Source organism: Pongo pygmaeus, chromosome 11 (assembly GCF_028885625.2).
Source record: "Pongo pygmaeus isolate AG05252 chromosome 11, NHGRI_mPonPyg2-v2.0_pri, whole genome shotgun sequence".
Lineage (NCBI taxonomy): Eukaryota > Metazoa > Chordata > Mammalia > Primates > Hominidae > Pongo > Pongo pygmaeus.
This window is the reverse complement of record NC_072384.2, coordinates 89,709,707-89,723,681: the sequence shown is the minus strand read 5'-3', so window position 1 is coordinate 89,723,681 and position 13,975 is coordinate 89,709,707. Positions and strand designations below refer to the sequence as shown.

Below are 13,975 nucleotides of genomic sequence, written 5' to 3'. Positions count from 1 at the left end.
GATGGCTCAGGAATCCTTTCATTCTAAAATGTTTTATTAGCCTTCTGCAGGCTCTGGGTTGGCTTTCTGGACATGTTTCCCAAGTTGGTTTAAACACACTATTCTTGGTCTTGATACTTTTGTGATATCTGATGTAATTGTAGATGAAAAAGAAAAAATATTATGGGAATCCTTGGTCTTTTTTGTTGCTTTGAAGAGTCCCATGAAGTTAGTTACAGGAGGTAATAAAGTCAAAGAATCTTTTGGTTGAATTTTAGGTTTTAATTTTCTTCGGTGCTCCTTCCCTAAAAATTAGCCACAATTAATGTCTCTCGTGAGAGCCCTAGGTATAGTCTCATTACTTCTAGTTCTATGTAGTTCTATTGTCTTTACATAACTAAAACATACTAAGAGAACAGATCAGTACTTCCAGACATTTAGATGTCAGAGGCCAAAAATTTGTGGGGACCACTATATGGTTTGCTAGCTTGTTATTTCAAGTTAGCACCAATAAAAGAACGAATACTACTTTAAATATCATTATATAAAATAAAGACTATTTTAACACTAAAAAGGTGTAAAAGGCATCATCTCAAAATGATGGACTTGACATTGAATGAAATTAATTTTATCAGAAACGTGCTACCTTGTCCTTATTTTTTCTTATGTTACCACAAACCTGTGAAAACTTCATCAGATCATGACTGATAAACAGGTTGTTGTTTAGAAACCAGTGTTAAAGTGAAGAGTGAACTGACTTTATTCTTTTATGTAAATTACTCTTACATTCAAGAAGCTATATAAAAAATGGATGCTCTTCTACCCATGATATTCTATATATATTTCTATATAGCCTCCCCACATACCTAGCTTCCCTCATATACTCGCTGAATACATGAAATTGTTTCCTCTCCTTTTACTGTCTTTTTAAATTCTCTCCCTTTCTGTTGGTGACTCTAGCAAACTGATCTTGACTTCTGAATGTTTCTATCCTTGATTTTCGTGATAGGACAACATATCAAGACTGATTTTGGTCCTACACGAACAAGCACTAAGCAGATATGTGAAATTAATAAGTAATTTATATTCCCTATTACATATCTAATAGGAAGGGATAAATAATATGAGATCTGGACTCTGATCTCTGCAGATCTAGTCCATTCAAGTGTAATGTACTAACTATGTACAAAACTATATAGAGTATCAATGGAAAAAATGTGGTCTCTGCCCTGAGAATTCAGATAGGTAAGTTGTTTCAGATATAAAACAGCAAAGTCATATTTACAGGTCATTTAAATAATGACTTCTATGCATGGGTTTGAGAAAAGCAAAATAAGACAGGAGTCACTTTCAAGTAATACTAGTAGGGAAGGCCTTACAGAAAATGATTAATATGGGCTTGTAATTAGGAAGATATTTTAGGTAGACAGAATTACAAAAGAGAAGTATGCAGGTAAACTTTTTTGTGGGGGTACCCTCTACTTTTTTTTTTTTGAGACGGAGTCTCACTCTGTCACCCAGGCCAGAGTGCAGTGGTGCGATCTCAGCTGACTGCAGCCTCTGCCTCCCAGGTTCAAGCGATTCTCCTGCCTCAGCCTCCCAAGTAGCTGGGATTACAGGCACGCGCCACCATGCCTGGCTAATTTTTGTATTAGTATTAGTAGTAGTAGTATTAGTAGTAGTAGTAGTAGTAGTAGTAGTAGTAGTAGTAGTAGTAGTAGTAGTAGTAAAGATGGGGTTTTACCTCAAGTGATCTGCCCACCTCGGCCTCCCAAAGGGCTGGGATTACAGGCATGAGCCCCTGTGCCCAGCCTACATTTTGAATTTTTAGAGATGGAATACAGAATTATAAAGTGTCTGGGCTAGAAGGTACTGCATAGATAAAAGAAAAATCAATTACCTCTTTTAAAGATAGGAATTATGGATGGTCCTCCATTCTTCTCCAGACTAAAAGGAAAACATTTTTGTCATTAAAATAAATGAAGACATAATGCACCCAGAAAAAATATATGAAGAAATATATGAAGACTTACAGTACCAGGTTTAATGCCTAATGGCCTAATTCATACATGTTACCTCCACTAACTCTGCATGTTACCTGTAAGTATTTTATATTCAGTCACTCATTTACTCACTTATTTACTCCAAACATTTGGAACATTAATGCTTGAAGTGATGAGGGAAAGTGTTACAGAAGAAGAGACACTTCAGCTGGGTTTTGAAGAAGATAGGTCTGAGAAAGGGGTATATTTTTCTAATTCCTACAAAGTCATCACATGGGCTAGCTGTGGGAGTGACTGTGTAAAATACTACTTACATTATTTATCTTAATTCCTTGAACCAATGAAAATTATTTAGAATTATCAATTATAACAGTTATAATTTAGGTTCCGTGGCTTATAAAATTAGGTCGCCCATTTTAGACTTTCAGCTTTTCAAAGAATTAAAGTGGCTCCAAAGATGTACTCATCATTCTCTGTACTTAAAATTGATGTAGAATCTATGTTTGTACATGGGTCCTATTCGGATGCACTATTGGTTCCTATTCTCTTCCGTTATCATAAAGTTAATGTATCTTGAGTAGTTGAGTAGTTCTATTTCCTATGTATGAATATCACTACTTGGAGAGAAGACTTGTAATTCAGCTACGTTTACAGAAGAGAAAATATACCCATAGTAAAGAGATTCTCCTCTCCTCCCTTTTTGGGGGGACTTAAGTTTGTGATGAAACCACAACATTGAGTCGAAATCCTCTGAATACCTGGCAAACTTCACTGTAACTAACCACTAAGTCTAATTTAGCCCTGTTTCCACCCTGGGAATTTGGCCTAGATTTGGATCTGGTCCGGAAGACCATTTGATGCTAAGGTCAGGGTGGTGGTCTTGTCTCAGAACTCTCAAATGTATCCCTAGTCTGCTAAAAAGTGACTTCTTGAATCAGATGTTGTGGTAACCAGTTTCCCCAAAACTTTCTAAAATGTGAATAATCCTGGCCAGAGAGGATCTCTAAGATCTAGGTGTGTTCTTGTCTGCACCCACAACTCTGGTGCTGAGTTGGAATTAAAACAGGTTTTGGCAATGGTCATTTAGAATAAAGTTTATCCTCTGCTATACAGGAGATATGTTCATATCAAGAATAGTTCCTCTTGTTGGATCTTACTAAACCTCATTAAAGTCTCCTCTATCAATGATTTCACTACTGCAACTTCTAACATAGGACCATACCTTAAGGAAGGAAGTCCCACCAGTGTTTGCTGCATTTGAAATTCCTTTAAAAACGCTGGGTTAATACTTGCATCTCTGCTGATATTATTTTTTATACGAATTAACTGATTAGGTTTATTCCTGCATTCTTTTAATAGGATGCGGAAAGCATTTGCATTGTATGTTAAGTAGCCAAGAGCAGAGGAACAAGCTGCGCGAACCTAAATGAAGAAACAATTCTTTCTTAACCAATGGGCTTTGTTCTTAAAATATCTTAATGTTCTAATTAGCTACTTCAGAGGAAAGTCTCTGTAAGGGAGGGAGCAAGTGTGAGCAAATATGTATGCAAACAAATGGCAGTGTATAGATGGAAGCTTAACTGCCATATTTTTACAGAGAGCTGTCAACTGCCATTGACTTCTAGTGGTTGTTCTCAGTCTTAACAGCATTTTAGAACCACCTGGAGTGTTTAAAAAAAAAAAAAAAAAAGCCCACCAACTAAATCAGAATCCTTTCAGGGTAGAATCTGGGCTTGTGTGTGTGTGTGTGTGTGTGTCAGGTAATTCTAATGTGCCACCAAAGAAAGAACCTTTGAGTTTGAACTAAGGTAGTGGAGTGCAACTCTGACAATGCATTAGCATCACCCATATAACTTTGACAATTATGCCTGGGTTCCATCCCTAGAAACTCTTATTTAATTATTTTGTTTATCATTCTCAAAGGAGTAGGAACAGACACTTCAGAGAATAGCTAAGTGGTACACATAGGAAAGCTGAACTCTTGGTAACAGAAATCTTAGAGAAAGCAACTCATTTATTTATTTATTACTTTAAAAAAATTTTTTTTAACATTCAGACGTTACAAGAACAACTCACTTTTCCACTGGCAAAAACAGAGAAACAAGCACAAGTATCAGGCCACAGGACTCTAGAAAAAATAGTTCTTTGAAGAAAATACCCTCTGTCTATGACCCATAGGTTGGTCATATGATTAATTAAAGTATGTTCCTGGCCAGTTGTAGGGAATATGATAGTAGCATAAAAAGTTTCATAGAATGAACATATTGGTCTTTATGCTGGCATCCGGTTGCTCTGTATGCTCATATGTCTTCTACACCTTGAACCCTGGACCTGTAGTTCAGCTGCTGGGTGACACCAAAGTTTGTTCGAAACTTGACACCAAGTTTGTTCGAAATGCAAATTCTAGGGCCCACCTCAAATTTATTGGCTCAGAAACTCTAGGAATGGGGCCAAGCAATATAACAGGCCCTCCAGGTGATTCTGATATACCCTAAAGGTGCAGAAACACTGCTTTAGTCCTTAGTGGAAGAGAGTAGGGGAACACTCAGAGGCAAGCCACTGCTGTGACTAGCATGGCCTCTTTCACACACCCTTACATCTAACCCTGCTTGACACATAAGGAAAGCTATCCTATGAATTCCATTTTCATTCATTTCAAATCATAGAAATAACTTAGATCAGAGTCACCAGTTTACATTAGATACTTAGCAAACATTTTAATTATAAATTTCTTTGTCATCAACGTACTTATAGATTGACTCTTAATTCCAGGATTTAAGATGACCTATTTTGTAGGGTTTTGTTTTTGTTTTTTAAATCAGAAACTAATTTGAACAGGTAGTTCTTTTTAAATCTTTAATTGTAGTTGTTTTATACTGCTTTTGTGATTAAAATCCTAATTTTAAGTCTTAGGGTTAAAACAAATGTATATTTTTATAGGAATTAAAATTGTGGATGGCAGATATGTATGACTAATTAGTATTAGAAAAGTCATGTAATTTTGAGTTAGTAACGAGAACTATATTATATATATAACACAGTCATGTAATTTTGAGTTAGTAATAAGAATTATATCTATAACACAGTCAATCAGTAGAAAAATTCGTCCATAGAAAGAGAGGTAAATTATATTTTTAGCATATTTAATTTTAGAATTAGTTTTTGCTTGTTTTTACCTCTTCTATTCCTGAGTACAAATGATAGCAGAGCCGTTGGATTGTTCCTAATGTGGTAAATGCTTCTGGGATACCAGCTCTAGAATGAGCCAGGCTTGCTATTAAATTCCCTATAAATTAAACAAGAAAAACGCTTGTGTTATTTAATTGATATAAACTTATAATACTTTCATTAATTGCACATAGCACTGAAAAAGGTGTCACAAGACATCTCTGTCAATGAAGCAGCACTGAGAAAAAGCATGCATATGTAAATATAGAATAAACTCCCCAAAATTACAGTTTGGTTTTCTGTCACAAATAGTATAAGTTAAATAGGTTTATGTAAGGGTGGAAAAATTTGAAAATTAGAGGTTTTCTTTCTCCCATATCTTCAGAATATATTTTGTTTTGAAGTTTTTAGGGTTTTAAAAATAACTGTGAACATAATGATTTAATTATCATAAGAAAATTTAGGCTGGGCGTGGTGGCTCACACCTGTAATTCCAGCCCTTTGGGAGGTCGAGGTAGGCAGATCACCTGACTTCGGGAGTTTGAGACCAGCCTGACCAACATGGAGAAACCCCATCTCTACTAAAAATACAAAAATTAGCCGGGCGTGGTGGTACATGCCTGTAATCCCAGCTACTCAGGAGGCTGAGGCAGGAGAATCGCTTGTACCTGGGAGGCAGAGGTTGCGGTGAGCAGAGATCTGCTATTGCACTACAGCCTGGGCAACAAGAGCGAAACTCCGTCTCAAAAAAAAAAAAAAAAATTAATATGTCCTTTTTGCGGTTGAAATGGCTTTGAGTTAAGCCTTATTAATACTTTAAAATCAATCAATGTATTGCTTATTGAGGTTTAAAATCACTGAAGTTTTTACATAAAAAGCCATAAAAAATGATGAGTTCATGTCCTTTGTAGGGACATGGATGAAATTGGAAATCATCATTCTCAGTAAACTATCGCAAGAACAAAAAACCAAACACCGCATATTCTCACTCATAGGTGGGAATTGAACAATGAGAACACATGGACACAGGAAGGGGAACATCACACTTCGGGGACTGTTGTGGGGTGGGGGGAGTGGGGAGGGATAGCATTGGGAGATATACCTAATGATAGATGACAAGTTAGTGGGTGCAGCGCACCAGCATGGCACATGTATACATATGTAACTTACCTGCACATTGCGCACATGTACCATAAAACCTAAAGTATAATAATAATAATAATAATAATAATAATAATAAAAGAAAAAAAAAATAAATAAATAAATAAAAGAAATGTTTTCAGATTTAAAATAATAAAGTGTCCCAATAGTTAAATGTGCAGCTAGCAACTGAATATTATTTCATTTATATTTGTTTGAAGATAAAAATGTATTTTCATATTTCTGTGTGGAGTATGTGGATACTTTATTGAGAAATGACGTGAGTTTTTGTTCTCCTTATATTTTTGTCTGGCCTCTATTATAAGCCAAGAAATTCCTTGTGTTTATTGCCTCAGAATGGGGAAAATTGGTTGTATCATCTAAAGCAAAAATTGTCTAAAGGTAAGCTCTATTTAAAGTTAAAAAGACCCTTTAAAGATGGGAAGTTAGAAATGGAAACAGACCAAGGGAGCAGCTAAGAAAGAGAACTAAAGTTTATAGTTCTCAAAGGAGTAGAGGGAGGAACTCAGTAGAGAATAGCTAAGTGGTATAAATAGGAAAACTGAATTCTTGGTAACAGAAATCAGTTTCCTAAAAACTTCTGTGACATGACTTTCCTAAAAACCATGTCAACTTGACACCAAGCACATCAGTTATTTTACACTATACCTGAGGCCTGAGTATCAAGCTTTGCCTGAGATACCCTGGACATGCATATGACTGGTTGTGGAGTGCAGAGAAAGTCCAGTAATTTCTGAGATTCATTTCTCCTCATCCTGGAGGAATTAATTTAATATTTGAAAGCCAATGTAATATGGCATTTCTTTCCTATAAGAGTTTGTGGAGGCCAGGTGCGGTGGCTCATACCTGTAATCCCAGCACTTTGGGAGGCCGAGGTGGGCGGATCATGAGGTCAAGAGATCGAGACCATCCTGGCCAACATGGTGAAACCCCGTCTCTACTAAAAATACAAAAATTAGCTGGCCTTGGTGGTGCATGCCTGTAGTCCCCAGCTACTCGGGAGGCTGAGGCAGGAGAATCGCTTGAACCTGGGAGGTGGAGGTTACGGTGAGCTGAGATCGCACCACTGCACTCCAGCCTGGCAATAGAGTGAGACTCCGTCTCAAAAAAAAAAAAAAAACTGTGGGCGTGTAAACCCACTACAGTTGTTTTTCAGAGTCACAGAATTACTATAACATTGAATTAATAATGTTATTTAGATTAAAACATATTTAATAACTCCTTTAAACTTTTGTTCTAGCTAGTTTCCATCAGAAAGTTTTCATTGCTTCATTTTTCCTTCCTTGCCATGCACATATACTTCATAAACATATAATTCTATGGCATCAAGTAAAGTTTCCTTTAGTGATACATTTTAATTAAAAAACAAATACTTATTTGTTTATATTGGTAGTAGTCACTGCATATTACTGGTTCTGACCCTGCCTTATGTTACTTTAAGAGTGGCATAACAAGTCAATTAAATATTACTGATCACCTATTATGTGTGAGCTGTTGGGTTAGGTCTGCAGTAGACGCAGTTATACAATAGCATTAAATGTGTTGGGAACGCTATGGGACCATCTTGCTTTGCTTTGTTGCACAGCGATGTAAAGAACTTTTCAGTGTTAGCAAAATGTGCACAACTGGACAAAAGGAAACCAGACAGGTACATCTGTGTAAATCTGCCACCACTATTATAAATCAGTTTTTTTATTTTGCTGTTGGTAGTTCATAGTTGAATTCTCATTTATATCTTGGAAAAAAAAGTTAAGGGTTTGAAAAAGTAATTAGGAAAGCAAAAAGTCTGTATTCAGAGTTACTCGGCTTCTGTTTGGGGTACAGAGTAGACACCCATTGTTTTGTGTAGACTTGCTGTGGAATTCCATGTAGATATAAACATAAGTTCGTTCTTTAAACTTGTGGCAGTGTATCAGGTGTATTATTTTATTGTTATTCAGATTACAATAAAATGTTTTTGAAAATAGTTTTATGTGGCTAAAATTAACTTCTAGTCATTTCTTACCTGTCAAGACAATAGTAGAAGTCTGAACTGAATAGAGACTATCAACTAAAATAGTAACACCTCTTGCAGACAAAGTAATATGGTCCATATCTCTAATGACTTCAGCCAATACAACAATCTGAAAACAGAAAAGAAGCAGAGAGTCTTTAAACATTTTCTACTCAGCTTCTCTAATTACACGTTTGTAATTTTTTATGTGTTTTTTTATTCTTTTGATACTTCTTAGAAGGGTAAAGGGAGTGTTTAGAGGATTCAATAGAAGCAGCATGTGGTGGTGGGGAGAGTTAGAGTATTTGTCCCTGTCTGGTCATAGCAGTGATCATAAGGGGTACTATTATTCTTCCTACAATGTTTGCAACTTTTGCACCCTTTCAATATGGGTTCATAGAAAATACTTCTCTTAAAGGGCACAGGATAGAAAATGAAGAGAGAGAATAAGACTTCCTAGATACATACAGTTGTTACTAGGTTGAAGGATCAGTGTGATCAACTAAAGATTTGCAGTTAGAAAACCTGTCTTGGATGCTAACATGTTTTTGTACCTATTTACTTTTAATATGGGGGTGATGAAAATAATACTACCTGATTGTCAACCTTACAGGCTTGTTATAAACATCAGATGAGGTATAAAGGCATAAACAAGTGTCTTGTAACTTGTAAAATTCTGTATTAATGAAGAAATCCTCATAGATAATGGAGTTTTTATGAGGTAGAAGGGGCTTATGTGCAAAGTACTAAGTTCTTACAAATAAGTAAACGTTTTTCTGGGCCTCCAAATTGTTGTAATTTTCAAGTTTTCACAAAATGACATATTTATTAATTTGAGGTGTTAATCTCAATTTTATACCTGAAATGCTGCCATTGCCTTCTCAGTTTCAACTGTTGATTCAAGAAAACGTTCAAAAATAGATATGGTCATTATTCCACTTTCCAATATTAAGTATTGTTGAAAGCGATTATTGAAGGCAAAAAGTGTTAATGCATAGCCTGCTCTTAAGCAAATATCCTAAAAATAGGAGAAACATGCATTATAGTGAGCTTCATTTATCATGTTACTCAACATAATAGACTTTAAATTCTTGCTCATTAAAATATATTGCATTCTTATCACTGGGAGTAAAATATGACATTACTAGGGAAAAGAGATAACAGTTACTCCAGAATGTTGTAACTTTCAACATTTCAAAGTAGAGTTGATAAATCAAAACTTCCCTTGTATAGCATGTTATCTATTGCATTCCATACATTGTTGGGTATTCCATATCATCTCTTAAATTCATTTGTAAAATTCCACTGTACTATATTTTAAAGAAGAATAGGAGAAAAATAATGTATTCTGAAGAATCACATTTTAACATTCTGAGGCTGGGCAAACAGCAAAAGCTAGTTTCTTCTGTAGAATTAGTCTGCTTGCCAGAGATATATAAGTATGGTAGACCTTACAGAAAGATTCAAAAGATAAAATCTTTTTACTAAATCTTATTTTTAATATTAAAAATAATTCAATATATTGTATTATTAGTATGTTATTTGAACAATGTATTACACACAGAAAGAACTCATTCATCTTAGTGAATTTTCTTTTCTTTTCTTTTTCTTTCTTTTTTTTTTTTTTCTGAGACAAAGTCTCCCTCTGTCACCCAGGCTAGAGTGCAGTGGCATGATCTTGGCTCACTGCAATTTCCACCTCCCAGGCTCAAGAAATGCTCCCACTTCAGCCTCCCAAGTAGCTAAGACCAAAGGCGTGTGCCACCACACCTGGCTAATTTTCTGTATTTTTTGTAGAGACAGGGTTTTGCTATGTTGCTCAGGCTAGTCTTGAACTCCTGAGCTCAAGGTGTCTGCTCGCCTTGGCCTCCCAAAGTGCTGGGATTACAGACATGAACCACCACACCCTGCCCTGAATTTTCTTCTGCCACTATTAATCATAATATTAAAATGCTGCATGTACATACTGAAATATTTATAGATAAAATTATATGATCCTTGAAATTTGCATCAAAAATAATTTAGTAGAAGTGAGTAGATGTATAGATGAAATAAGATTGGCCATGAGATGATGACTGCTGAAGCTAGGTGGGAACATTTAGGTTCATTATGCCACCCTGTCATTTTATATAATTTGAAATTTTCCATAATAAAAATCACATACACACACACGCACACACACACAAAAAAAACCCAGTCACCTAGCAATAGGCAAAAAGAAAGGTATTAGGTACAGTCAAAGGCTTGAGAAACTAGGTCTCATTCATAGTCAAAGGGTGGATTAACAGACAGCAAAATAGAACCTAGAGCCAAGTAGGAAAGAGCGGCAATGGGAAATGAACCAAAGGGGCATGCTTTGTGTATCAAGGTCAGATAGAGCGAAGTGAGAGAAATATGCTAAGACTTGACCGATTTCCATTTCTTTTCCATGTAGGGTTCACTCCTGCAGTATCACTGTGGACGTCTACAGTAAATAGTTTAGATTATAAAGTGGCTATTAATGTTTAAAAATGAATCCCATAGTTTGACTGCTCCCACCATGCCAGCTAGTATCAGATACAGGACAAGAACCAAGATGGCTATTCCCAGTTCAGAGGGCTAAAAATTAATCCTTGAGGAAAGACATATTTTTCCATACTTTTTTCCCCCAATGTCAACTGTCTTAAACTCTTTACTTCATATATATTTTCATTTACCTATCTACCAGGGTGGTTATACCCACTGGTTACTTATTGTTACTTTATACCCACTGATTTATGAATGGGAAAAGACTGCCTGTTAATTATGCTCACTAACCTCTCTTCAAAAGTATATTCATAATTAATTAGCCCACATATTTGAGTTAATTAAAAAGAGTAGAATAACAGTAACTAAATTAATGCGACTAATTTTATGTGGCTTGTGAAAATCAATCTCAATGGTCCATTTCATATATTATTCTAGTTTGGTAGCATGAAAATAGTTAAATTATAATTTAAAAACAACACATAACCTATTGCATCTCCATGTAGACAGTATCAGTGTGGCTAGGAGTTATAAGAACCTGGGTTCCTGACTTAATTTTTATTGCATTCCTGTCATTATCCATAAGATAGCTATTCATTCAGTGACACATTTAATGTTGCTGAACATCCCTCCCTCCCCTCTAACTTCTACAACATATCTGTGTAATCTGAAGTCTCCCACTATAGGTTTAATGAAGGACCATAGTCGTTCAGTACTGTCTCTAAAGCCCTAAGAGCACTAATGTGCCTCTGCAGGGCAGGTAGTTTGAGGCAAAATATAGTACAAGAAACCCTAGAGGACTTTTAACTTGCCTTGTGATGAGTGTTAGAATTAAAAATTTTAGCCAAGTCCAGATAAATCCTTTGGTTAAACCTTCTAGTTCTCTAAGATTCCCTACCATTTGTAGAACTGATGCACAAGAATAAATCTATTATAAGCCAAATGCAGGGTCCAGAGAGTGAAGCAGGTGGTAACAAACTGGGAAGGAAGGCAGAATACTTGAGAGTGGAATGTGTAACAAAAGGAAGAAGAAGGGTGCACATGAGGAGTAAGGTAATGGGAGTAAAAGCTAAAAGGAACAGAGTAGAGGGGCAAAAGGTGGCTTAGAGTCAGTCAGACATTCATTTAGTCTCCTCACCCTATTAGTTTCCACATATATATATTTTATATATTTTTTTTACTCTACTGTAAATATATATATATATATATATATATATATATATATATATATTCTCTTTTTTGAGATGGAGTCTAGCTCTGTCACCCAGGCTGGAGTGCAGTGGTGCAATCTCGGCTCACTGCAACCTTCACGACCCGGGTTCAAGTGATTCTCCTGCCTCAGCCTCCCAAGTAGCTAGGACTACAGGCATGTGCCACCACGCCCGGCCAATTTTTGTCTCTTTACTAGAGATGGGGTTTCACCATATTGGCAAGGCTGGTCTCGAACTCCTGGTCTCAAGCGATCTGCCCACCTCGACCTCCCAAAATATTTCCCATATTTTTATAGCAGCATTTCTCTTTTGTGTACCACAATAGAATAAAATTTTATATTAAAAAAATAACATGACTTCATTCCCACCCACCTCCTGACCCTCCTTGATCCCTCTAAAACCTTACAGAACTGAGAGAAACATCATTGGCAATTTTCTTCCTGGTTGTGAAATGCCCTGTAGAAAATAGCTCTCATTTCGTTAGGGTAGTGCTGTTGAAAGTGTGGCCCGTGGACCAGTGACAGTCCACAAAATCATTAACAGTGGGATAACAAAACTGAGAATAAACATTGAAAAGAAACAAATCTTCTTTATAGTTGAATACCAACTAATAAACGTAGAAGGAAGAAGGGAATTTTTTTAATTGCCCTTAGGCAAATGTTACATTTTTTATTGTTGCATCAATGGATGCTAAGATTGGTGAGCAAAAGTGTGATGCAAGACAAAATATTTGCATAATCTCAAAGTGTCTCACCTTAAGATACTTATTAACTCCAAAAGGAAAAACAGTGAGTGAAGAACTATGGCAGACCCCATTTTAACCAAGTAATCAAAATTAAGATTACCAGTAAAATACATCAACATTATATACCTCATGCTATGATGTACTGGGAAGGTGAGTGAAGAAGACCACATCACTTCTGTGATATTCTTGCCAAAAGGTGTAACTTCAGTTGAATTAGGGGAAAACATCAAAGTCAAATTGAGGGATATTCTATAAAATAACTGGCCTGGATTCATCAAAAATGTCAAAATCATGAAAGACATGAAATCATGAAAAACAAAGAAGGGCTGAGCTTCACAAACTGGAGGCTAAAGAGACAAGACATTTAGATGTAATGTGAGACCCTGGATTAGATTCTGGAACAAAAGTAGACATTGAAAAAAATAAAAATAATTTTTTAAATTAAAAAAATATAAAAACAAAACCAAAAAAGGGACATTGCTGAGAAAACTGGCAAAATTTAAATAAGGTGTGCAAATTAGTTAATAGTATTGTATCAGTGTTAATGTTCTAGTTGACATTTGGGAAAACTAGATGAAGGATATACCAGAATACTGGTTTTACAAATTTTTGGAAAGTCTAAGATTATTTCAAAATTTTTAAAGTTAAAAAAAAATTATCCTTCCATAATAGATTGCTGGGAAAAAGCTATTTCTTCATCACAAATAGTTTGAGAAGCACCACTTTAGCGTATTGGATAAGTGAATGACTGAGGGCTGAAAGGGCATAAAATTATTTTAAAGCTTTGATTTGGGACATAAGAGATTTGTTTTTTGACTCATCACCAAATATTAAAATTACTGCATTTCAACGATGAAGTGGGACAACTCAGAAAAATATGGAGCTGTATTATTACATCATTACAAACTAACGACCTACAAAGAGATCTTTTACATGTCTTTTCTTAAATAATACATTGAATATTGCCATGAAGAAGACTTGATAATTTGAAGATATGGTATAAAAACCACTTTTTTCAAAATGAACCTCAATATTTTGTAAAGGTATTACCTTTTCTGTTGAGTGAAGAAGATAAAGGACATCAGCATACTCAAATCCTTCATTTTCATGTAAGTCTTTCTGTAACACATCATTCCCTAGGACAATGCATGCCAAGGAAAATGCCACTTCAACCTAAACATGTGGTTTTCAGAAATTACTTTTCAATTAT

The 13,975-nt window shown here is 35.6% G+C and overlaps 1 protein-coding gene across 2 annotated transcripts in view; it reads right to left on the bottom strand.

Annotated features, from left to right (window-relative positions):
* Nucleotides 1-13: 13 nt before the first annotated feature.
* The window catches only part of ANKAR (ankyrin and armadillo repeat containing), a 72,843-nt gene continuing 58,881 nt past the window's right edge, over nt 14-13,975 (bottom strand). For both annotated transcript variants that reach the window (XM_063647703.1, XM_054479362.2), the window contains 7 exons: nt 13,816-13,938; nt 9,164-9,322; nt 8,317-8,434; nt 5,159-5,268; nt 3,205-3,404; nt 1,880-1,926; nt 14-284 (listed from right to left, as the gene is read on the bottom strand). In XM_063647703.1, coding sequence (XP_063503773.1) covers nt 37-284; nt 1,880-1,926; nt 3,205-3,404; nt 5,159-5,268; nt 8,317-8,434; nt 9,164-9,322; nt 13,816-13,938 — 1,005 coding nt within the window. In that variant the 3' untranslated portion in view covers nt 14-36. The remainder of the gene's footprint in view (nt 285-1,879; nt 1,927-3,204; nt 3,405-5,158; nt 5,269-8,316; nt 8,435-9,163; nt 9,323-13,815; nt 13,939-13,975) is intronic.